Here is a 24095-nt window from a genome sequence, read left to right as displayed (position 1 = left end):
CAATTACTTTCATATTCCGCTCACTCTAAAAGAGAAACAGTGTGTCAGAGAACTGTGACAACTATGAAAAAAGTTGCTAGAATAGCAAATACAAATCATAGACCAATACATATGTCTTATGACAGGCAGTATGCAAGTATATGCCGCCTGCATCTACTGTACCATGCATTAGTAAAAAATAGAACAGTTATACAGAGGATCCCCAGGTAATGTGCATGTACCACACAATGGTACAGCATATCTCTACCCCAAAACAGGTCTCTGCAGCAACCCAGCATGACAAACATCATACTATATTAAGTACCACCCCCATCTCCAGATGATATGGAAGGTCGACACAGTAGAGAACACCTATTTATTAAACTGCCCTTCAGAAGTATTGGTCAGTAGCATCAATGGTCAAAACAATCTAGCATGATAACAGAAAGGACCATTTGCAATACTACGCACTAATTATACCATTTGGAGTGATGTCACCTAAACGCCACTTCTCACGCATGCAGATCATCAGGTTCCTGCACTGCAGGTCATCATAATGATGTCTGCACTGTTCACCTGTCATGGTGATGCCCATAGCCGAGGACAGGTCTTAATAGGGATCATCTTTCTTAAAGGCACCATTGTAGTGGCCCAATAGGCAATCCCTGTAATGGTTATGAAGGCGCAGTGGTGCCGCAGTAGCATTGTCTCTGGTTTGATTCTCGGCTAGAGTGCCTGCTACATGGAGTCTGCATGCCCTCCTTGTGTTTGTGTGGGTTTTCTAGGTACTCCGTTTTCCTCCCACGTTACAAAGACATGTATCTGGAGCATTTCTCCCTGGGCCTCCACTGAAAACTGGCTTTGACATTCCTGGTAAACAAATGTTAAATAAATAAAACATAGTCTTACTCTTCTTCAGGCTCCAGGCAGTCACTTACCAGTAGACACTAGCAGAAGCTGCCATTCTTTGAATCTGCTCTGAAAATTGTGTCACTTATATAAGGAACAACATGTTAGCCCATGAATCATTGGTATACATTGGATATAAAAATCTATATTGCATAAATGTAATGATGGACTACATCTTTTTAAGGCCTACACTAACTAAAATAAGGCCCATTGGCTACAGTTCATACACATAGCCATAATATTTAATAAAAGCTTATTTAAAGAATACAATATTATATACTGTATCTATGAATCTTACTGTAACACAAAGGAAATATGTTACTGCCTTTTGTAACTATATAACCCATCTGATCAATAAGGTATCTATAAGATAATGTACGATTACATATAACATATCTTATATAAGATATATATAAGGTGGGTTCCATACACTAGATCGAATTTTTACTAATTCGAAATAGTGCATGGAATGCTCACTGCAGCAAAAGTGCACTTAATTGAAAGTGCACTTACGTGAAGTTCAGTACAACAAACGGGTGTTGTACTGAACTTCCATGCAGTACTCACGGACCTTAGGGTTAGGGCACGGGTCATAGTAAGGGGATAGCCTGTAGGCCATGACCCGTGCCCTAACCTTAAGGTCCGTGATGACTGCAGCGCAGTGAAGAACATAGCCATGTCCTCCACTATGGTGCGATAGTCACGAACCTTAGGGTTAGGGCATGAGTTAGGGTAAGGGGATAGCTTTACTAACTATCCTCTTACCCTAACCCGTGCCCTAACCATAAGGTCCGTGACTATCACACCATAGTGGAGGACAGAGCTATGTCCTTCACTGCGCTGCAGTCGTCACGGACCTTAGGGTTTAGGTCCTCCACTGTGCTGCGGTGTTTTGGGTGAAGGGCACTTACACAAAAGTTCACTTTCGTTAAAGTGAACTTTCGCAGAAGTGAGGCTTCCTATTACAAGTTCGAAGTAGTGAACTTTCGTTTGTGTAATAGGAATCCATATAAGGTATATCTCAAAGAGGATACCACTGCTCTGGAATAGACTCCCCATCTAAATAAAGCAAAGTTCGTCACTGTCTATATTCAAGCTCAACTGGGATCTATGGATGGGAAAAAGAAAATTTAACACAGGACTTCCCTCTGTACTATTAATGGACAGATGCAGCTCCTAAATGCTTTATCCTATGCATGTGTCCCCTCAAATTATCTATGATCCCAGTTATTCTCATTAGACGTAATATATAATTATCGACCATGAGATGGGAAAGGGCAGTCTCCAGTCAAATGAGATAGGTTAATTCAAACATAAAAAGGGAAATTGGCTAGGCTTAAAATGGCCTTCAGGGGCAACTAGTCTAGTACTTACCTATGAATTTATGATAATAAGCAAATTAAAAGTGATACTAATAAAATATACTCCTATAAAAATTCAAAACTGTTACTAACAACTCTTAAGTCTCTATTGTGCCCTAATGCGCCTGTGTCATGGCTGAAAAGGGTCTTTGGACCAACACACTCAACAAACAAATATAAATAAATAAATCATGCCTAAAATGCGATTTCTGAATTGATCATAGTGTAACAGTGAGCTGCATGGTAGAATGATGCACATTCTCACATGTCTCCAGCATGAGCTCATAGATGGAAGTTGCCAAGAGAGAACATATGCAACAAGCTGATCTTTAAGTCACATATGTATGGCTGAAAAATATAACAATGTATAAGCATTCATGCACCTTGACCTAATTTGTATATGTCATGTGCATACAAGTATTAACTTGCTCAGATTAAAAGGCTCATCTTCTTATATGGTAAGTTGTGCAGAGTTTGGAAGCTACACTGGATATTAAGGAAGCCATATGCAGTATTGGAAGACATAACAGGAATCATAGAAGCAATTGCTGGGTATTTACACAGTTATAAAGAGGTATCCTGAAAACATGTGCTAAGCTGTTTTTGTCTTCCCCTCTTAAGGATGGGCACCCTTGCACTGGAGTTCACATTACAAAATAATATGTGTGCCTCGTGTGCTTCTTGTTTGAAGATTGTACTGGCAACAAGATTCATGGGATGTTACTAGGCTAATGGCCCCAAGGCCTTTACAAGTCTAGCTAAGCTATACCCATGTTCCCTAATTGACCTTGGTTAGAGGGTCGTTATTTGCAGAGTGAGTCTATGATCAGCACAATGGCACATGGGTACTAACCCTGAGGTGACTTTACAGTCTCCCATCCAATTGTCTAGGTTGCACTTGAATATGGTTAATGAGGAGCTCTGCATTACATGAATTGGGAGTTTATTCCAGAGGAGCAGCCAACTCTAGCAGATATATCAGTCTATCCGGCATGTTCTGTTAATGTCACAGGGTAGGTTGAGATCCCTGGAATGAGTGACTCTTGTCCCATTTGGTTTGTGGATGTGCAGCATTTTCATTATGGCAGGGTCAGAGACTGATCTGTAGGCCAGGCACAAGTCGCCTTTCAGCAGCCTGTAAAACAGGCAATGACCAGAGGTCATAATAAAACCTTATACCTTATGCTTGGGAGGCAAAGACCTTAACCATTATGCCATCTGGCAGCCCTCAGTTTCAGGACAACCTCTTCCTGTACATTCCTGTAATACTTCTGTTGCAGGTACAGCTTGTTTAATCTATATGGTGATCTATGTTGATGCATACATTAGTCTCATACCTACACATAGCTATTCCACCTACTGTATTAACTCATTCACTCCAATGGAGCTCAGGAAGTTTGCACTGTAACTTCCAATAAGAGGAGCCTAGGCATTTGACAGAATCAAATTATGTCATCACATTTCAAACAATTGTTCATCTTTCTGCAACCAAAGGTGTGAAGATGTTTTTTTATTTACAAGGACAATTTTCTTCTTATAACTGAAAGTCACGGAGGAAGGGGCATCCATCAATGCCATTAGCGGAGGAAGGGGCATCCATCAATGCCATTAGTAGTACTGGTAACTTGGGACAGAGTTACCTCAGATTCAGCTTGCAGAGTTCATTTTGGATCCATCCATTTTCCCCCTTACCACATTTATTAAATAAATACATTCGACAAAGCAAACAATGTCAGAATAAAATGGTTCTGTATAGTGGGCTCCTGTTTTTTTTTTGTTTTTTTCTAAATAATTGAAGGAAGTGGACTTCAATTGAGACCTTTCAGTACTGAAATGAAGAAACCTTTTCATCAATGATATTCAGCTGATGAAGTATGCTTTGGTTTTACCATGGGGAAGATAAATGTACGGGTGGAGTGAGAGGAATTTTATGGAGGAAACAGAGTCAGTAACAGTGTTTCAATCATCCATATTTCGAATGATTTTGGTGTCAGTTCTGACAATTTTGGTGACATCAGTGGTAGCATATAACTACTGGGTATATAGGGCAGTGTTTAAAGGGACACATAAGTGAATTCAAGTAAGTTATACAACAATGACATGATCTGCCCCTTGCTCATTAAATTCATGACTAATAAATTAGTGAAAGATTTCTAATCAAACCACTAATCTGGGTATGGACAGCAACAAATGTGAACTGCATTATCTCTCTTCTATTTGAGAACCAAACAGCCGTGTGTACCAGAAGGCAAAAATAAACTTATACCAAATAACAAGCCAATGAGGTGAATAATTCCCAATAAGGTCCAGACAAGATGTCATAGTATAAATAACACTTTAATACAAAAACAAAAAATGGTCATGCGCTTTCATTCCTCAAAGGAACTTCTTTAGAACCTTCTATTTGTTCTTACTTTCCGTTACTTCACTCTTTCTAATCCACCTTCTGCAAAACCAAACATTCAACTAGGAAAAAAAAAAACAAATAATAGCACATCAGTGGATAAGAACTGCTTGCTTACCTAGTCCCCAACTAATGAATGTGTTAGCAGTCCTTTGTTAGCCATTATGGCACTTCTTCCTTCATCATAGTAGAATCTTTTTATATTGTTCTCATGCAGTCATATATTTTATTATGGCTGTCATTCCATGTCTTCTTTACCAAATCTTCTACCTTCTCTGTGAAGAATTCTTTCATTTCACCCCACAAGTAACCTTACTTCCTATCTTACCTACCTATCTTTAGAGGGTACCTTCTTTTTTTTCAATAGCTCTTCCTCTGAATACTTCTTTATTGCACTTTATTAATTCACTTGAGATACTTTAAAAATATTTTAATACTATTTTATCAGGCTCTCGGTTTTCCTTCTTTCTTCCAAGTAAAACATATTCAGTTTCCTTGGTCTGTCTTCATGTGTACTCTGATGTAGACTATATTTCATTTATATTACCATTCTTTGCCCTTCTTTGCACATTTTTCATTTATTCATTTTGCTGAGGTTATGTTTCCAAAACAGATAGGTATGATGACTGGCCTATCTTAGCCTATTCACTAAAGCCCACAAGATCAAATGAGTAACACACCAAAAGTATTTCGTGAAGCAAGACCTCCCACACCTATGTACACAGGCCTGCACCTCTTGTACACCTCAGTTTTTATAACTAATATTATGGGTGCCAAACTTTGGCCCAAGTTATATTATTTGTGATAGGTTCCCAGTTAAATCTTAAAGACCAACCAAGTGGCTTTGATGAGTCATTTGTCACTTAAACTCCCACCCATCCAGAGCTATACAAAGAACTCCAATTGTTGTTTTGCCAACTGTTTGGATTGAGGAAAATAGTTTTCCGTTTACTGATAATACCTGTCCCTAGGTATCGTAGAATCTAACTTACCTTTCTTCCTTCTCATATCGACTGTCCAAGTCATCTAGTGTAATGATGCTAAATCTTTTTTTTCATGTTTATTGTTGTTAGTATAGAATTCATTAAACATATTTATTGAGTTACACAATAATCCATAATTTACTTGTGCCTTATTGTGTGATATCATTGTTGAGCGTTTACATAGCACTACACTACACTTAATTAATACAAGGAGCCAGAGCCCATATACTTATTTTCTTTTCAGGAAGATAATAGTTTCCCCCATCCAGGATGCACATCCAGATAAGCACATATGCCTTTTGTGAGCATATGTTACATTTCAGTGTAAGAAACTTCTCTGTGTGGAAGATTTTCAGTTCATATATTTCTAGTTAATCACTGTATATTAATCAGATCAGACAATAGTAGTGTAAGTAGAGAACTTAAACTCGTCTTAAGTCAAAACAAAACAAAAAAATAATAATAGAAAATATATACTCGTACAGCATTACTAAGTATTCGAAAGTATTCGAAAGTAATTCAAGCAAGGCAGGCAGTCTGTTTCCAGTCGAAAATCCTCCTGCCAATTTACTTTATAAACTATGTGAAAAACTAAGTATTGATACTATTACATAGTATGATGCATCTGAACTATGTGCTTACTAGATACAGTGACTAGACTGGAGTGTCATTACTGTTTCTCAGTCAGGATCACTGAACCAGAGGTCACATAATGAAGCATTTGGTAAGCTTTGTTTCTCAAAATGTAATATGTAATATGGATATCTTGCTTGTTGCTTCATATTGCTTCTATCAATATTTTTTATTCTTATTTTATTAACAGTTGCATAACTTTTTGTAATTAACATATACTCCCCTTCAAAAAATTAGATTTGAGGAGGCTCTCCTGAAGCAATCATGATGGCATCATTGTTGTCCCACTGGACTAGGAACAATGACCAAGGAAGGCTCTTCTTCTGAAATGCCTCCTTCGGAAGATACCATCAAGGTTATTTGATGGTGTGAGACTAAGCCAGTCATTTATTCCTTTCTGGTCAGAGATCCAGTTTGTTATCCCTCTTAGGGTATGGAAATGGCCATTTCATTCCATCTCAAAGTGTTTAAGATCCTTTCTTATCTTAACGATCTGATTAGCTATCTTCAAAACTCTGCTATCGAAAATGTCGGAGATGTTGTCAAAATGAGTATCATGTGATCAAAACTGTTACTTTTCTATGTCCTACAGTTTAAGTATAAAACATCTGAGATCATTCATCCTGTGGGACAAGGAAGGACTTGGTTTTGTTTGGAAATTAAGGATTCCTTTACTCCTGAGTTTACATAACCTCAGAGTTGCCATTTTTAAGATGTGAGATGTGATGGTGCAGGTGGCTTCTCCCACACACCTTGCAATAATATTTTCCTGGATTGCATATTTTGTTCTGGTTTGTTGTATATAATAAAATGTCAATAAAATGAAATGTTCACAGCTGTTAATAAGTTGTACTTAATCAAAACTTACTTCATTTTGTTTCTATGTTCCTGGTATCAAAGGCTTCTTATTTATATGCTAAGACTGCATATTGTATGCACTTGTATAATAATGGTAGAGGGGAGTATTCAGAAACCCATAGTGCTTATGTGAAAGTCTAATTCCAATGAGCCTTTTTTTTGTTTCCCTGCTTTCACAGAATAAATATTTTGAATTAAAGTGTCTAGTTATGCATCTCAAATACATGGTTGGTGCAAAAAACATGTATTTGAGATGGAGGTCTAGCCACATTGTTTCATTGCAGGTAAAACTATTGCTTGCTACGTGTTTTTAACAATTATCACCAATAATTAAGCTCCGTTGAAGTAGCATTAACCATTCGTACTCTAGTTCATCCACTGCTGCTTGAAGTAATTACTCCTTTTGTATTGCACTGTGTGTGACTGGATTATTTTTTGCTATGCAATATACGAACTATGTATTATAGCAATTGTTTAAGCTTTTTATTGGTGAAAGTTTATTATTACTGTTCTGTGCAGATATAAGCAGGGGGGGGGGTTTCTCGGCAGCCCTCTATTGTATATGGGTTCTGCTCAATCAGACCTTCTAAGACACCAATGATGTATAAACAAACAAAAACTGTTTTTTCTGGCAATCAGTTTCAGAAAACATTATCCTTCATAGGATCATTGATATTGTATTTTTAAACATTCTTCACTAAATATATATTGCTTTCAGCTATTTTGAGTATGTACGAACTACATTTAGAATCACTGGGTCCATGAAGGGATCCAGAACATTAATGTGAATAAATTCTTGTGTATATGGTCATTGCTGAACATGCACGTTTCCAGAGGGAAGTAGAGTCCAGACAATTTGACATCCATTGCAAATTTTGACTAACTCTTCAGTTCTGATTGATGCCAGGCCACCACAGAAATCTTCAGGCAGCACTAGGGTTTACAGCTAAATGTAAAGTGGCTGAAAGTTCCAGGTGGGTGATCAGACAAAATTAAACCTAAAATCAGTTATTTCTCTTTTCCTGTAAGTGGACTGACCTTGGAGTTCAATATATTAGTAGCAGGTATGTAGGAAGTGCAAACATCTGCAATGGGGTGCCCCTCACAGAAAACCAAACCAAACCATATGAATTTGGTTTTCTGTGCCCCTCACAGAAAACCAAATTCATATGCTTATCAATTGGCCATCTTATTTGACTTATGGTGATTTTCAGCTGATTTACCACTGGCAAATCTGCCTAGATCCACTTTAGGGATGGAACTTTGTTTTTACATTTCGCAATCAGAAATAGGCTCATCACATCAATCTAGCCTGAAACAGAGAATCTTCAATCATATTATCTGTGTAGCTTGAAAGAATAAACATAAAGAAGCTGAGTGTGTGTGTGTGTGTGTGTGTGTGTGTGTGTGTGTGTGTGTGTGTGTGTGTGTGTGTGTGTGTGTGTGTGTGTTCATGTGTATATGCAACTAAGGGGTCTATATCACTGTCGAATAGTCTATTCATTGAATCACTATTCATCGAACCCACTTAAGTGAAAACTCATTTCAGAAAACGATTGTTTCAGGGAATTTTTTTCTCAGGGAAAGGAAGTAGTTGGCAATGATTGGAAATTTGCCCTTTTCTCTACTGTAGTTCAATCTCAGAATTGGTATATTTAGTTAGAGGGGGTGTTGGGGGTGAAGCCCTCCATTGTGCTGAGTTTTAAATTGTGTAGTGTTTGTTACAATCGGTAGCTAGCCCACTAGTTTCCTTCCCTTGGAGAATTTTCTGCTGAAATGGTCATTCGCTGAAATGAGTTTTCGCTTAAGTGGGTTCGATAAATAATGATTCGATGAACAGACGATTTGACAAAGTGATACTGACCAGTGACTAAGTGTGGTGCCGTGCTCATGCTGAAACAAGAAAATAAATGTAAAGTGCATTCACCTGAGTCTACCGGCTTGTGCACTCATTTAACGCTTACAGAAAGCATCCCGTTGTAACAGTACCAGAGGTTGAATTTTTGGACTAAAACAGCTGAAGTGAATGCCACCAGTGCCATTGCAGACTGGGAAATGTGCTGAGGAAGCAGAAATCATACCAAACAGCTGAGATTGAGTTTCAAGTCATTTTTCCATGGTAATAGTTACAGCCAATATCTGACTGATGAAAGCCAAGCTAAAGACTCAAATAACTAACAAAATGACAAAATTCAGATCACCATAACCCTTCAGATTCTCACAAACATATGCTTTCTTTTGCTCTGCTTTATAATCTCCTGAAAGCTCACCACATGATTATTCCTTTAATCTTTCCAGGCCCTTTGGTGACTCTACAACAGGCACATCCCCACAAACATGCATGCATGCAATTTATGCAAACACACTCAGATACACACACACACACACACACACACACACACACACACACACACACACACCACAATGACAATGTTTTCTTTAGTGCTGAACAAACTGATATCCCCGAGTTACTCACTTGACATGGACTCCTCCTCTGCTGTGGAATGTGGCATGTCTGTTAGCAGTGGGAGCTATATCTGTATCCCCATGATAGTAAAGGACTATGATGTATCCATATTTTGACTTTTCACAGCTAGTGACCATAGAACAAGTCTGATATCCTTTAGTGGCAATTCACTATCGTCCATGTTTTGAATCTGTAAGACAGTGGATTGTTGTCCATGTCAGAAGCCCTTTTGTGCAGACCCTCATATTAGCAGTGGGCTATGATCTGTATACATTTGGGACATTATGTTTCCAGTGGACCATAGTATGTCTGAGACCCTGTGGTGGTTGGGGAGTATGGAGCCTATCTTACATCTTTAATTGCAATGGCTTAATAGATATCATCTCAATCTGGCAGAAAACCCCCACCGTGATTTTTATACCATTTGTTTTAAATTTGTGCAGACACAAGGTCACATTGTATGATAATATAAACCACCATTGAAGTGCAAGTTTTTACATCCTCAAGTCACTTTGATAGCATTTTCCATGAGATACACACATGAGTACAAAGGGGATTGATGATAATGATGATGATGACACACATGAATATCCTCTTCACCAAGAAAGGATCCCTCTCAGGTTCTTAATCCTACCATTCTCTGGCTGGGCCTCTGCCAGCATCGGAGTGAAACTCTAACTAGTGCATGGCTATTTTAGTGTTTGTAACACACAGTAGCTCATATAGCATCTCTAACTAGTGCATGGCTATTTTAGCATTTGTAACACACAGTAGCTCATATAGCATCTCTAACAAGTGCATGGCTATTTTAGCGTTTGTAACACACAGTAGCTCATATAGCATCTCTAACTAGTGCATGGCTATTTTAGCGTTTGTAATACACAGTAGCTCATATAGCATTTTTTCAGTATACTATGGTTACAGACTATGTCTGCCAACTCCAAAGTAAACTAATCCATGTTTGACGCCACTAACGTCTGTTTCAGTAGAGGGGGGTGTGTACAGAGGGTTGCATGTCAGCAAGTTAAATTTCTATAAAATTCATATGGTATTAATAGTCTAGCATGAAATACTGTAAATAATACAGAACAGGCAATACCTTATAATTTGTGCAGATTTAACAGAATGAGCAAGCTTCTGCTTAAATCAGGTCCAATAACTCATAGCACAAAAGCATTTACTTACAGCTGAAGATACTACTAGAGAAATACCATACTTAGTGAAAATGTGAACCAAAACAGTTTATATGTAAAAGAAACTTTCATACGCATGACACATCAAAGAACTTAACTGTAAACTCCAAACCCACTTTCATACCATGTGTATAGGCAAGTTAATCAGTCAAGCCTGTTGCATCTCCTCAGGAAACAGGTAGTTATACTCAATGGCTCTTACATGGCTAAAACATAGAAATAAATTACATCTAGAACAGAAGACTAAATTGAAGTGAATTAATAAATGAAGATGCTTAGACATTTGCTCACAGTAGGTAGTCTACGGTGGTGGTGCTGCAGTAGCATTGTCGCCTCACAGTAAGACGTTGTCCTGTTCGATTCTCAGCTAGAGCGTCTTCTGTGTGGAGACATGCGTGAATGGGCGTGCCTTCATTGAAGGTTGTGCGTCAGAGCTGGCAACTCGGCATGTAAAAATCTACTGCCAATCATTAGCAGACTGGAGTTCCGCTGTGGCAACCCCTAACCAGGAAAAGCCGAAAGACACAACAACAACAAGGTAGTCTAATACATGTACGCATGTGTGTCCCTGCATGTAAGCACGCATGCTTGTGTGTGCATGTATGTGTGCCCCTGTATGTATGCATGCGTATACATTTGTGTATATATTTGTGTGTATGTATCCCTGTATGTATACAAGTGTGTGTGTCTGTGTGTGTATATGTGTCCCTGTATGTATACATGTATGTCTCTCTACCCACATGTATTTAGTGTACATGCATGTGCGTTTAAGTATTTCTATGAAGTTGGGGTAGGACTGGACCTTGGAAGGCCCTTTGCCACTATCAGCCTTGATGTCACTACCAACCTGTTCTGCAGAGGAGCAAACACTGGCTATTGTTCTGCATTCAGTGTTTTGATGTGCACCATTCCTTTAACATATTTCTTAAAAATGGTATTTTATTTACATGTTTTATTGCATTTCTTCTACTACTTTGATAGCATCATTTAATATGTATACATATGTAATACATACACACACACACATACAAACACACACATATCATAAGTACATTTGCTCGTGCTCACACACAGAAATGTTCACACAGAAAACATCATATAGCTAGGATATGTTCTTCCAGTGTGTGTCCAACGCACAAAGATGATTTGTAAATCCTAGTAATTCAAAAAAAGTGACATACAGGTTAATGAGAAGGATAGTCAGGGTCCTCATAGCTCTTAAATAAATTACAGGACTTAAAATCATGTATGACTCATTATTAGATGGGTGAGGGGGTGGCACAAAGAAGTCACTGTAATGAGGAGGGGATAATATAGGGAGCCAAGGGCCATCATGAATTCCAAGATGTAAAAGACAAATTGTGATTCTTACAAACATATTTAGAGATTTACTAGATTTATATAACAACTGCTTTCAGTGATATTTCTACAACTATCTGTAATATATGCACACCAAACAAAACAGCTTAATATTTAGGGATTTTTTTTAATTTCATCACACAAGCCCCTCTTCTGCTTCCATTGCCAAACCCACCAGCCTCTGCCGTTATCTGGATTATAAATCGGCATCTTTCTTTCCTCATAGTCACACAACCACTGAACATTATTGGACAGCAAAACAACAGAGATGTGCTGATTTGCATATAATGAGATGTTACTGCTCTCCTTAATTTGCATAACAAGAAAAATGGGAAAAGCTGTTCTTAAAAAGAAGAAAACCAGACTGCATCACCGCATACTGTCATGTCCTGCATCACTGCATACTGCCATGTCCTGCATCACCGCATACTGTCATGTCCTGCATCACCGCATACTGCCATGTCCTGCATCACCACATACTGCCATGTCCTACATCACCGCATACTGCCATGTCCTGCATCACCGCATACTGTCATGTCCTGCATCACCGCATACTGCCATGTCCTGCATCACCGCATACTGCCATGTCCTGCATCATCGCATACTGCCATGTCCTGCATCACCGCATACTGTCATGTCCTGCATCACCGCATACTGCCATGTCCTGCATCACCGCATACTGCCATGTCCTGTATCACTGCATACTGCCATGTCCTGCATCACCGCATACTGCCATGTCCTGCATCACCGCATACTGCCATGTCCTGCATCACCGCATACTGCCATGTCCTGCATCACCGCATACTGTCATGTCCTGCATCACTGCATACTGCCATGTCCTGCATCACCGCATACTGTCATGTCCTGCATCACCGCATACTGCCATGTCCTGCATCACCGCATACTGCCATGTCCTGCATCACCGCATACTGCCATGTCCTGCATCACCGCATACTGTCATGTCCTGCATCACCGCATACTGCCATGTCCTGCATCACTGCATACTGCCATGTCCTGCATCACTGCATACTGTCATGTCTGAGCTGCTGACAGTATTTTATCTTTCCATTTTTAATTTTTCTTTTCATTCTAAATAGTAGCTTCATACCTTTGTTTCATGTGTGTGTGTGTGTGTGTGTGTGTGTGTGTGTGTGTGTGTGTGTGTGTGTGTGTGTGTGTGTGTGTGTACTTGCATGCATGTGTGTCTGTCCATACCGCTCATCTGTACAGATTTTCACAGAATGTTTGCCTCATATTTTTGGTCATTTTTGATAAAATTGTGGTTTTCTGGCAAATTAGTGGTAAATCATTAAAGACTGAAGCTAGAAAATAATGACAAACATTTGAGTTTTAAACTTCATACTCTTCAGAAAATTCATGCTGATGCAAAACTTGTTATTCTATCAACTTTCTAAGTTTGTAAGACCAATGTTTAAAAAATGTCCCTATTCTTGGGCCTTTGTCCCACTTTTATTTATGCCTTTGTCCAGATTTCTTGCTCCAAGACGTTGAGAGGTATGATGTGTGCATGCATGTACATATGTACGTGTATATACGTATAATTATCTGTCTGTCTCTCTCTCTCTCTGTCTCTCTCTCTTCCCTCATCTGTTGTTGGCAGATTAACCTAGGGCTATCCCCACTTAACACAACCAAATGTTGACGAAGAGACCCCGCTTACTGAGTGGACACAAACAGAAGTTAAAAATTAACCAGTAAGGCAAACACTATCTTGTTAAACCTGAGCTTACATTTGAGGTCACATGCATATGTGGAACAAACCAAATGGTAGATTGATAATACTTTTAAGTCAGCATCTGACAAAGTCATATTCTGACCGTGAAGCAACAATGATTCATGCAGGCAGTCTGACATACAATACATTCAAAATGTTGAATCCTTTGTCATACTGCAGCTGCCTTAGATGTGTCTCATCTTCTTACTTCCTTTCACTGTGTAACAAATTCTTTACAGGCCCCTTTATCACATGTGGCCCTGTTATTCAAAATATCGCCTCTCTCTCTGTATCCATCGTTATCTCTGTCCATATAACCTTCCTCTCTGCATTACTGTAATATTATTTTAATTATTTTTTTCTTTTTTTTTCTATGTAGCATTTCATCTCATCTGAGACCCTGAAAACATTAACCAGCAGAGGTTTCTTGCTGCTAACTGTTGTATGCACTGAGGTTCAGCAGTGGTTTTCAAGTTAATGCTTAACCCCCTATACAGTACATTACCTAACACCTGACCCTTTGGTCCTGTGCTCACATGTGGGCACAGCTCTGCTGCCAAAGAATTAAAAACAGTTGTGAGATGCTCCATTCTACCTGCAACATTCCTTCTGGTAACTTGAGCATATTGCTGTGTCTACTTTTTGACACTGCAAACTGATATTCAGAACTCTTGCTGTGTTGACAGAACTAATCTATGACTGACTGGTGAAGTATTTTTGTATAACTTGGGGCTGGAATAGAAGTGCAAAATTTTCAAAACTATGGTAACAAGAATTGACATACTGTTCTGCTAACTCTATTTGTTATAAGCACTCAATACAGTCATGTGCAAGTCCTTGTATTAGTTTCCTGTTGCAGATGGCAATATTCTATGTTACTGATATGGATGAGTAATAAGAACATTCCATGCTATTCAACTGGAATGACTGCTCTGTGTAGTATACACACCTCTGATGGGTGAAGGCTTACACTGATTGGGGTATCATTAAGCCCAATACAGCAGTTACTATCTATGGGACTGCTGGAGAGGATTAGTCAGAAATGCAGCCATTCGTTCAGTAACAGCTAGTTACACCATACTGCACTTCCTTCTTAGAGTATGTCACTAATGCTGCAGTAAAAGGATAAAAATGCAGGCTGTGCAAAAAAGCACACTCAAACTGAGAACAATAGAAAGCAGATTAATAACTGCAGCTCTCAGAGACCCACAAAATGTGGCTCATGAGACAATGTAAAGGTTCTCTGACTGTGTACGAAGTTAGAAATCCAGCCTGTCTTCTACTGCATAATTACAGCATAGTCTCCTGAACTTTAGCTGATAATTTGTGAAACTACAGTATAGGGGAGTGAATCAAAAAACGTGCCTGTTTGTGTGTGTGTGTGTGTGTGTGTGTGTGTGTGTGTGTGTGTGTGTGTGTGTGTGTGTGTGTGTGTGTGTGTGTGTGTGTGTGTGAAACTACAGTATTGGGGAGTGAATCAAAAAAGTCGTGTGTGTGTGTGTGTGTGTGTAAGATATATATATATATATATATATATATATATATATATATATATGTGTGTGTGTGTGTGTGTATGTGTGTGTGTAAATGAGAGCAATCTAAAGGAGTTACTTGAGCTAGCACCAGCTGTACTGAAGGATTCACAACATTTCCTTAGAGATTTAGGATTGTATAAAAGGGACACCAACCATGGTGGCTGTTTGATTATGGTGACGATGGATATAAAAATTCTATTTACCATAATACCAAATGCTTATGGTTTAGAAGCACTGGAAACGTTTCTTAGCAAGTGAGTATGATCATAGAAAGATAGAATTGTTATGTACCCTGATGAAATGCATCTTGAAGAATAATACTTTCTTGTTAGCAGATGATTTATACCTGCAGAAATGTGGTGTGACCATGGGTACCCATGTGCCAACACCTATCCTAATATGGTGTTGGCACAATGGGAGGAGTGCTATGTGTTTAGCAGTAACCTGTTTCATAAATGTATTAATTTCTACAAAGAGTTCGTGGATGATGTTTTTATTTTAAGGGGAGGGAGCCTTGAACAGTTGCATGCTTTTGTTGCATATTTAGAAACTACCACTGATTTTCTACGTTTCAAATGCAACATGATATTGAAAGCATTCATTTTCTTGACATTAGGTTGAAACAGGGTACTGTGTCTGGGGAAATACACACTGCTCTTTATCAGAAGGAGTGTTGGAAAAATAGTACCCTGCATAGATCTAGTATGCACCCTGGACATGTTCATAGGAATGTCCTCAGGGGATAATTCCTTAGAGCATCCAGACTTCATACCCAAGGGGAGGAGTTTATTGAAGAGGATGACATTTTTTGAGCAGAGGATACAAACAAGGTGAAATGACCGCTGCACAGAGACAAGTACAGGATTTAAGAGAGGACGTAGGGAAACCGTATTTAGATAGGGGGGATCATATGGAAGAGGTTCCACATAGAGAGGATAGTAAGGAACTTAGAATGATACTTATATATTCAAATGAAATAAAGGGGATCTGTAATGTGATTAGGAACAACTAGAAGATTCGGATATCAGATGAGGAGATGAAAGGGATTGTAGGGGAAATACCTCACTTCGCCTTTAGAAACAATCACAATCTTAAGCAGCTTTTAGGTAATACAAATGGGAACTGTCACTCTGTAGTTTCACAAAGAAAAGGCACCCACCCATGTCATAGATGTACTTGTTGAAAATTTATTTTCAAAGGAAATGTATTTTTACATTTGCAACAGAAGAAAGAATATTATTTTGATGGGTATGCAGATTGTACCAGTAGGAGCATAGTCTATATGGCTACATGTGGTCTCTGTGGCTGCTTTTATGTGGGTAAAATCATGAGACCACTAAAGGAGAGAATGTCCAAACATTTGAGTGACATTAGGCAGCAGGATGTAAAAAAAAAAACAAACATTTTAAGAATATTAAAGAGAATGAAGGACATTCTTTTTATTTTAGGGTGATACAAAGCATAGGTAACAACAAGAGAGGGGGGAGATGTTAATAACCTAGTAGAGAAAGCAGAGATGTGCTGGATAGGTAGGCTGCAGGCATATAAATCTCCAGGTCTTAATACCTACTTAGCAATTAAACCTGCACTAAAAGGGAGAAGGCTTAAAAGGCATGTGTGAAATCTTGACAGAGAGGGTGTGTCAGTAAATTAAGTCTTGATTGGGTATGCCTTAGTATTTAAATGTTTTTTAACTGACCTGTTTTATATGGATCTGTTGAAGGATCAGGTGATCCAAAAGCGCTTATAGGTTCATAGGTAGGTAGTAGGCTATCGGTCCAAGGGCCTAAGTAAGCCTAGCCAACAAGGTTCCCTGGCTTACACCATCCAAGAAAGTTAATTTCCTGTGTCCCTGTTGAGCAGAGCCACAGAAGTGATCCCTGGGGTGTATTTCCTATTTCCCATCCACTCATTAAGATTTTTCTTGAAGAGTGCTAATGAAGAACTTTGCTTGACATAGATGGGTAGCCTGTTCCAGAGTATAGGAAGTTTCTGGGACAGGAATCTATCCCTCCAGCATGTCCTGTTTATTGTGGTGACAAGGTTTAGGTCCCTAGAGTGTGTAGCTCAGAGGGATTGGGATTTCTTAAGGTATAGCATGTCCAACAGCTCTGGGTTTAACATAGCTTTATATATTAGGCAGAGATCTCCTCGGAGTAGGCGATATGTTATAGAGTAAAGCTGGAGTTTTTGAGACGGTCAGTGTAGGGCATCTGTTTGAGGCCAGTAATCCTCTTTGTGAGGTACTTCTGTAGCCTTTCCAGCTGCTACAGAAGTCTTGTGAGGTACATTCCAAAAGGGGTGCTGTTCTCTATAATGAGTCTAATGAGTGCCGAGTAGAGGGGAACAATGACCTCTTTTTTCCTGGATGAGAACCCTTTTGTGATGAGGTGTGCCACATAGAAGGATTTCCTGACTACTGTGGCGATGTGATGATCAAAGGAGAGACTACTGTCCACCTGGGTCCCAAGGTCTCTTACCACACATTCGGCATTAAGTAGACTACCATTTATGTGGTAGTTCATGGGTACAGAGTTTTTACCAAAGGGGATGATAATGCACGTTTTGGCATTGAGCTTGAGACCATGCCAATGACACCAGGCATCTGTCTCAGAGAGGCCCTTCTGTAGGACGTCCACATCATTTCGGGACTTGACTATAGCTCCTAGTTTGCAGTCATCTGTGAACTTCATTAGCCAGATGCCTTCTGTGTTAGCCTGTACTTCAGAGAAGTAGATACCAAACAGGAGAGGTCCCAGACTGAACCCTGTGGTACTCCACTTGTCACTGGTTTGAAGTCAGATTTGGAGACTGCAACATTTACAGTGTGGGTTCTGTCAGTGAGCCAGTTGGCAACCCATCTTGCAACGTACGGATTTATACCTAGTTTAGTGAGTTTAGCTGCAATTCCAGAATGGGGGATGGTGTTGAAAGCCTTGGTGAGGTCAAGATAGGCTGTGTGAACCACCTTACCCTCATCTACTGCTTTGGTGACTGCCTTGAAGATGTCGATCCAGTTCAGAAGGCATGATCTGCCTTTCACAAACCCGAACTGGGTGGGGTCCAAAGTTTAGAGGTCATTAATGTCTTTGTTTATGAGTTCCATGATGATACATTCCATGGCCTTGCAGACCAGGCTCATCAGGCTAATAGGCCGATAGTTCCTAGGATCAGTGGTGGCTCCCCTTTGTGGAGTGGGATAACTGTTGCTGTGCACCATTCAGTGGGCACAAAGCCTGATGTGAGACTATGATTAAACATGGTGCTTAGGTGGGGAGCCAGTTCATTCTGAAGTTTGTGTAAAACGCAGCTTGGGATGTTGTCCAGTCCCATGGATGCTGTGTTTTTGGTTTTAGAGAGGGCAGATTTTACGTGCATAGATGTAATTACAGGGACTTTGCATTCTTCCTGTATGTATATGGGCCCTTTAGGGGGTGAGAGGGGGGTAAAGCACTGAACCTATCTGCCAGGATGTTGGCAATATCATTTGGTTCTGTAATTTTCGTGCTGTTGTGCTGTAACTCAGAGCAGATCTGGGTGTTGTCATTGAGATTCTTGACATAGCTATAGAATGCTTTGCGGCTGCCCTTAGAATCAGTGGTGATTTTGTTTTCATAGCTAGCTTTGGATGATCTTATAAGGGATCTCAGCTTCTTACTGAGGCTGACCAGGAAGCTGCTCCACTCATGGGATTTTACTCTCTTTTGCAACAGTTTCTTCCTTCTGTTGTAGAGTTTGTTTATGGCAAGGGACCACCAGATTGGCTTCCTTTTTTTGAAGGATAGCATCTTGGTTCTGTTTGGGATAGCACGATCCATGCACTCGTGTAAGTACTTATAGACTGCATTTGTGTAGGATTCAGCAGTCGTAACTGTATTGTCCAGATGCATGGGTGTCATGAAGTTCACCACTTCTGTCTTAAGAAGCATGAAGTTGGCTTTGGAGACATTTTTTACCGTGGTTTCCTTAATGGTGGAGGGGGGGGGGGTTTGGATATCTAGGGTGATTAGCTTATGGGTCTGACCAATGATGGATTTCAGGTGTGGAAACACGCACTCATGTTGGTAATGACTAGGTCTAGGATATTGTTGCCCCTGGTGGTGGTGTGGATAAGTTAATCCAGGGCATTGGAATTTATGAATTCCAGAAAGCGTTGAGTGAAGGAGTTGATACATGAGTAGTTTTCCCAGTTAATGGTGGGGTAGTTGAAATCACCCATTATTAGGGTGTTTGGTTGAACCCTAATATTTTCCAGTATATCAAGAAAAGAGGAGTGGGAATCCTGGGGCATAGTGGGGGATCTCTAGCAAGCTACAATTTGGATTGCAGTTTTGCCCAGAGTTAGTTGCACTTGGATAACCTCGGATATCAGTAAAGAAAATCTTCCATTTTACTGGTGTCGTAAATTTGTTAGCCTGGCAATGGTGACCATGGTAATTTTTTTGTTGATTGGATACTTCGTATTACACAGTTCTACAGTGGGAGGCTTCCTATTTTTGTCTTTTATATATATATATATATATATATATATATACATACATACATACATACACACATACACATATGCATAATTTGAAGTTGGTCAACTCTACCTTAGATCGATGTCTGTTTAGCCAACAATGTTTTACCGACTAAACAGATGATCGACAGGTATGCAAGCTTTCACAATTCTCAGGGTAGGGGAATATGCCATTTTCCCAAGGTCATGCAATCTCAGCATTAATATATATAATTAGCATGGGGTATGGAGGTGGAGTAGGCTTACCCCTCTGCAGAAAATTATGTTTTAATGTATTTTTGATTAGCACATGCATAGCAGCATGATGGCATTTGCAAATCCAATCTTTTGGTGTTGATTTTGTAAAGATTATGCTTTGGTATATTGGTATATATTGATACTCCTCCATATATATATATATATATATATATATATATATATATATATATATATATATATATATATATATACACACACACACACACACACACACACACATATGTGTATTGTAGGCGGTATACATATAGGTATGTGCGTGTCTATGTTCATATATATATATTTGTAAAACACACACACACACACATGCACATTATTTGGGTTAAACCTTTAAGTAAAGTATAGCATGCTGCATATCAATTATAATAAAACATGACAATAAAAATATAATTTGTGAGGATTATTAATATAAATAGATAGTAATGACTTATGGTTCCTTAGCAATGAACGTAGAACAATGTCTATGGTTTGCTTGTCTACAGAAAGTGAAGGCACTACTGTAAATGAAGAAGACACCCGTAGAAAATGTTTATAAATGAATATTGAACGCAAAAGGTTAGAACGCTAAGGCCCAGGCCTATCCTAGCACCAACAACATGCTGATATGCATACATATTTTAGTTATTAAACATCATACATTATCATGTAAACAGTTTGAATGGCTGTATATGCATTGTATCCACACACACATGTATATATAAATTCTTGTCACACATAACACACACACACACACACACACACACACACACACACACACACACACACACACACACACACACAACAGACACAAATAAAAACAAAAATAATTAACAGCTTAGGTGGCTATATATAGTAAAGGTATCGGTAGCAGTCACAAATGAAGTGAGTATGAGCACCAGGCCTCATGTTCTGCCTGCTATAACCAGTAATCCAATGAACGCAGCTGAAGAATGCAAACTGTCACTGTCAGGTTGCTGTATATTGATGGCTCCCAGCAAAACCTCTGCTGAAAAGAAAATCTTCTTTTGACCTACATTACAAAGATTACATGGCAATGTTAAATGAAAATTTCCTTTTTTGACCTGTCCTGGGACAGCCCAGAGAGGTGACGTATGCTGTCCCTACAAAAGTATGTTGCAATGAAGAAGACTTATTTAGAAATGAGGATAGAAACTGTGTTAGTATCATGGAGCTGGTAGTATGCTAGAAAGTACCACGGTAAACCAGAACCACTGGTGAATTAACTAAATAATGTTAAAATATCTTCTTATATAGTTACTATTCTTTTGTGTCTAAGTTTGTCTTCTCAGAATATTGTGACCATTTCTGCATTCAATCATTCCTCTAAGACGCTCTAATAATTGGTACTGTGAAGAAAGACAAATGACAAGAAATGCTTCAGAGAGGGTTCTGTATTCTCCCTAGGTGCAAAGATAGACTATTCAAAAAGCCCAGGCATACCCCATTTCTTGTGTGCTGCATTTCTAGGATATGCATGGCAGCTCCAGTCACCAGTGAGGGCTGTCTGCAGTTATTATTTATTTATTTATAGAACAGGTAAGTGAACTAGACCACTGAAGCAATTTTTTTCATCCATGTCCTTGTCACAGAAATTCAAAGTGGCTGAATGTTACTGCAGTATTATGTAATCTTACATAATGTTAAAGTTGGGAGATATACAGTAATACTAGTTTAAGGCGCAGCAACATTTAGAGCTCTGCAAACTGCAGACCTGGTACACTTTTGAAATCAATCAATGATACAGTACTGAGAGTGGCCAGATAACATCATTTTTACAGCTACATTCTGCCCTTCTTTGAATAAGAAATCTGATTTCAGACAAGAAAAACAATAAAGAAGTTTACATTCCCTGTCAGGGTGGGAGCACTGAAAAATATGTTCACTAATGGAGAAACCATACTAGGGTACCGCTGGAGAGATTACAGAAGGTTGGATGATCCCAATGTTTTAGCGCTATGTTTAATTGTAATGATGTTTAATAGGGGTCTGCAGTAGCTAAGATTCAAAATCTTGTGGTGCAAGTACTGGCAAGAGGATTGTCTCTAAGGATTAAGGGTAGACAACCAGCCTTACTGATTATAGAGCAATGATGCTGGGTACACTGTGTCCCCTTCCCTCTTTCCTCGGGAAGCATGTCTACCCAAATGGCATACTGGCAGTGCATGCCCATTTCCAAAATGAAATGGTAGACATTACAAGCAACAATTCACCCATCACATCAACAAGCCAGTCTTTTGGGGAGGGTGGATGAAATAAGTATAAAAGCAAAGTGAAACTCAGAGCCGTCTGCATTATTATGGAGTCTGGTTGTGATAATGAAGCAAACCGTGCAGAACACTAGAAAACTGGCAAACCGGGTCCCATAGGCCAGTGATATGACTGTTTACTACAGTACCCTTTTGAGAGTTGAAACAAACAACATGAAAAGAGAGGCAAGGATGCTTAATAATAAAGAGAACGATGGACTCCATCGCCATACCATATTCTAAACCCGCATGCATAGTTTATAGTATGCATTACTGTATGACTGTAACATATTCTAAATGCCTGGTGTTAGAAAAATAAAGAAATATGTAGCACTGGATTGAAGAGAAGGGGTAAAAGAGTCAGAATGCAATCACAGGATTCTTAAAAAACATATTTTGTTCTTATAAAAATGAACATAATGAAAACTAGCACGTATCTTCCTACATCTGTCCATTCGGACATAATTAGAGCAGAACCATGCAAAAAATCCATCCATCTATCCACAACCTTTAAACACCAAGACAACAACAGAAAGGAACAAGCAGATAAGTGCCTTGTAAATAGATACCCAGCTACACATCAAATGGCATCAGTGACCAGCTAACAGTGGCTGGTATTCTTACAAACCCAATATTGAAATCAAACCTTTGAGTTTGAGTGACATATACATTTTATTTTCAGAGCAGTATCAGTGTCCTCTGACAAATGACTAACACTGTCACAGTTTAGTCAGTCTCCCTAACTGGCTAAGGCTAATTGCATCTCCTGACTATGGGCTAAAAAATAATCAGAATACTTCAACACAGAAACATGCAGAATTGGCACCCTTCTTAGCTCAGTGGTTTGGGATTTTTTTTAAAGACAAGACTGCAGAATAAAATGTAGTAAAACAATGGAAGTCAGATAAAAATAGTTCTCCCTTGGGGAAACATGATTTTTTTCAAGAAGCCAGGAAAAAAAGGAAAATCGGTGCCACATTCATTGTTTTTAATGGGGTTGAAATGAAGCATTCCATCTGTGAGAAATCATTGTTCGTTTTTACCTCTAGAAAGAAAATATGGTTGTAGCTTCTTTTTATAACCATGAGAGAGAAAGATCCATCATCCCATTCTGTCTGCAGCAGAATACAACATTCCTATAAAAATACAAACAGCAAGACAAAAAGAAATAATACAATAACAATCTGTATTTTACCTTGTTTTTCAGAGGACATGGTGAGAGATCAGTCCCAGCTGGCTATAGGGAGTGACAATCAGTCAAAGAAGGGGAAATAACGAGGCAAAGGCTGTGCAGTCCAGATGTGTTGCTATAGCGAAGCAATCCAGCTTACACACGCATTCTCTCTCTCTCTCTCTCTCTTGTTCCTCTACACTGCAGTTTGCCTCTCAGCTGCCTGCCAAAGACTGAATTCATTATTGGGCAAAAGGATGTAACAGTGCACATGAAATAAATAAATAAGGATAGAATCTTAAAGACACAGCATGCTCAGGCACCAGGTACATAGAAAAAGAACTACATGACAAATTAACACTTTCTGTTACATTTGAAGCTATGGTTAATTCAGTATTTTTTATTACGTCAGCATTAACGCAATTGCTTATCACTGCTTATGGATCAGTAGATTAATTACTGCCTGAAATCTGCATTTAAAATTGCCA

General features: G+C 39.0%; 1 protein-coding gene across 1 annotated transcript in view; it reads right to left on the bottom strand.

The window, feature by feature from the left end:
- Positions 1-23871, bottom strand: part of PRRT1 (proline rich transmembrane protein 1) — a 546959-nt gene extending 523088 nt beyond the window's left edge. The window contains exon 1 of the mRNA XM_044083214.1: positions 23632-23871. Within this exon, the coding sequence (XP_043939149.1) occupies positions 23632-23650 (19 nt within the window). The 5' untranslated portion in view covers positions 23651-23871. The remainder of the gene's footprint in view (positions 1-23631) is intronic.
- Between the last annotated feature and the right edge of the window lie 224 nt (positions 23872-24095).

This window comes from Protopterus annectens, chromosome 9.part0 (genome assembly GCF_019279795.1).
Source record: "Protopterus annectens isolate FY-2018-M chromosome 9.part0, PAN1.0, whole genome shotgun sequence".
NCBI lineage: Eukaryota > Metazoa > Chordata > Ceratodontiformes > Protopteridae > Protopterus > Protopterus annectens.
The sequence above is the reverse complement of the archived record's forward strand: the minus strand, read 5'-3'. Positions and strand labels throughout refer to the sequence as shown.